Source organism: Helobdella robusta, assembly GCF_000326865.2.
Source record: "Helobdella robusta unplaced genomic scaffold HELROscaffold_2, whole genome shotgun sequence".
NCBI classification, from domain to species: domain Eukaryota; kingdom Metazoa; phylum Annelida; class Clitellata; order Rhynchobdellida; family Glossiphoniidae; genus Helobdella; species Helobdella robusta.
This window is the reverse complement of record NW_008704083.1, coordinates 4,341,044-4,342,514: the sequence shown is the minus strand read 5'-3', so window position 1 is coordinate 4,342,514 and position 1,471 is coordinate 4,341,044. Positions and strand designations below refer to the sequence as shown.

General features: G+C 49.4%; 1 protein-coding gene across 1 annotated transcript in view; it reads right to left on the bottom strand.

The window, feature by feature from the left end:
* HELRODRAFT_160364 (hypothetical protein) overlaps nucleotides 1-1,116 on the bottom strand; it is a gene marked incomplete at both ends in the record, with an annotated part of 3,163 nt that extends 2,047 nt beyond the window's left edge. The window contains one exon of the mRNA XM_009017326.1: nucleotides 178-1,116. Coding sequence (XP_009015574.1) covers nucleotides 178-1,116 — 939 coding nt within the window. The remainder of the gene's footprint in view (nucleotides 1-177) is intronic.
* Between the last annotated feature and the right edge of the window lie 355 nt (nucleotides 1,117-1,471).

Below are 1,471 nucleotides of genomic sequence, written 5' to 3'. Positions count from 1 at the left end.
CTTAATCCCGACACCCAACTGAGTCGGGTAGAACTTGGTCTTGAGTTCGACCACGACCAGGGCCAAGGCACATTTGCCGGCCAACCTCCTCCAAACGTTCCCGACCGCAATCGGTCTGACCCCTCCGTCTTTCTTATTTAAAGCTATTAGCCGGCCTCCAAAAAAGAACCGGCGGACGGAGAGTGGGCAAGCTCCAGATAGGATCAAATTAATGAATTGGGTTAAGGAGTTCAGTGTGTCGTCAATTGGCAAGGGGCCTGAAAAAACATCCTTAAGGTGCTGGGGTCGTAGGCCATCCAGGCCTCCAGAAGAACCGTTTTTGAAAGATTTAACGGCCCTCAGCACCTCGGCGGAAGAAACGCAACCAGCCGTTGGTGTCAATGCGGGAAAGACCCGCCTGTCCACCGGAATTTTTGGGTGGATAGAACATAATTTATCGAAGGTGGCCGGCGAGCTCTCCGCCAGGCCCTCCGGCGAACAGACAAGTCTGACCGCCGAGGACAGGTTTCCCTGTTCAATACAAGATGACACAGCGTTGATCCATCGATCGGGGTTGTGCTTTTGTGATTTGGCATTATTGAACCCATCAAAGCACAGTACCAGGGTTTCAAGACCAATAGTTGAATATTCGCTTAGACGGTTGTTGACCAGATTGCCCTGGTTGACCCGGCGACCTCCTCTGGAAGTCTTCTGTAAGACGTATGGGACAAAACAGTGGAGTCTAACCCAGTGAGCCGGGTCACCAGGGTTGTTACAAACAGCCGTCAGCAAGGCGTTCAGATCATGTGCGAACTTCTCCCTGCATGGCTTAGGGATATGGTCGTACACCGGTACACATTTCAGCACGGCCGTCAGCTTATCAAAAACACCTGAGTAATCCAGGCCGAGAGGATCACCGGAGACCGATGCGGCGGACGACCGTGTGGGCAGCCCAGGCTTGGGGTCGGGTGCGGCACCGAGAGGCGAAGCAGCCCTCGCGCCCGATTGATCAACTTTTTTCCGGGACCCCGAGCATTCCTGTCCTTTCACTTTACCTCCGTGCCGACATAACTTCCCGTCTGGAGTGCTTCTATAGTGGTTAAAGCAGACGGGGCACTGTTGTAACGTTGGAGCCATATGTGATTAAAAACAACCAAGAAACGAGGGAAAGGAAACAAACCAAGTGGGGTGGATGGATGAATGAATGGATGAACAAGCGAATGACCAAAGGAACGGGCCAGCGAACAAACGGATGAATGAGTGAATGATGGGGGAATGAATGAGCTAATTACTGAACGGACGAGTGAGGGAAAAAAAGAATGAATGAGTGAGTGAATAAATAAATGAATGAATAAACAACCGAACGAATGGATGAATGAATGAATACATGAATGAGTGACGGAATGAATGAACGAGCGAACGGATGAATGACTGAATTATCTTTAAATATTTAACCAGTGTTTCAACTTTTATTTATATATTTTTTTTTTCT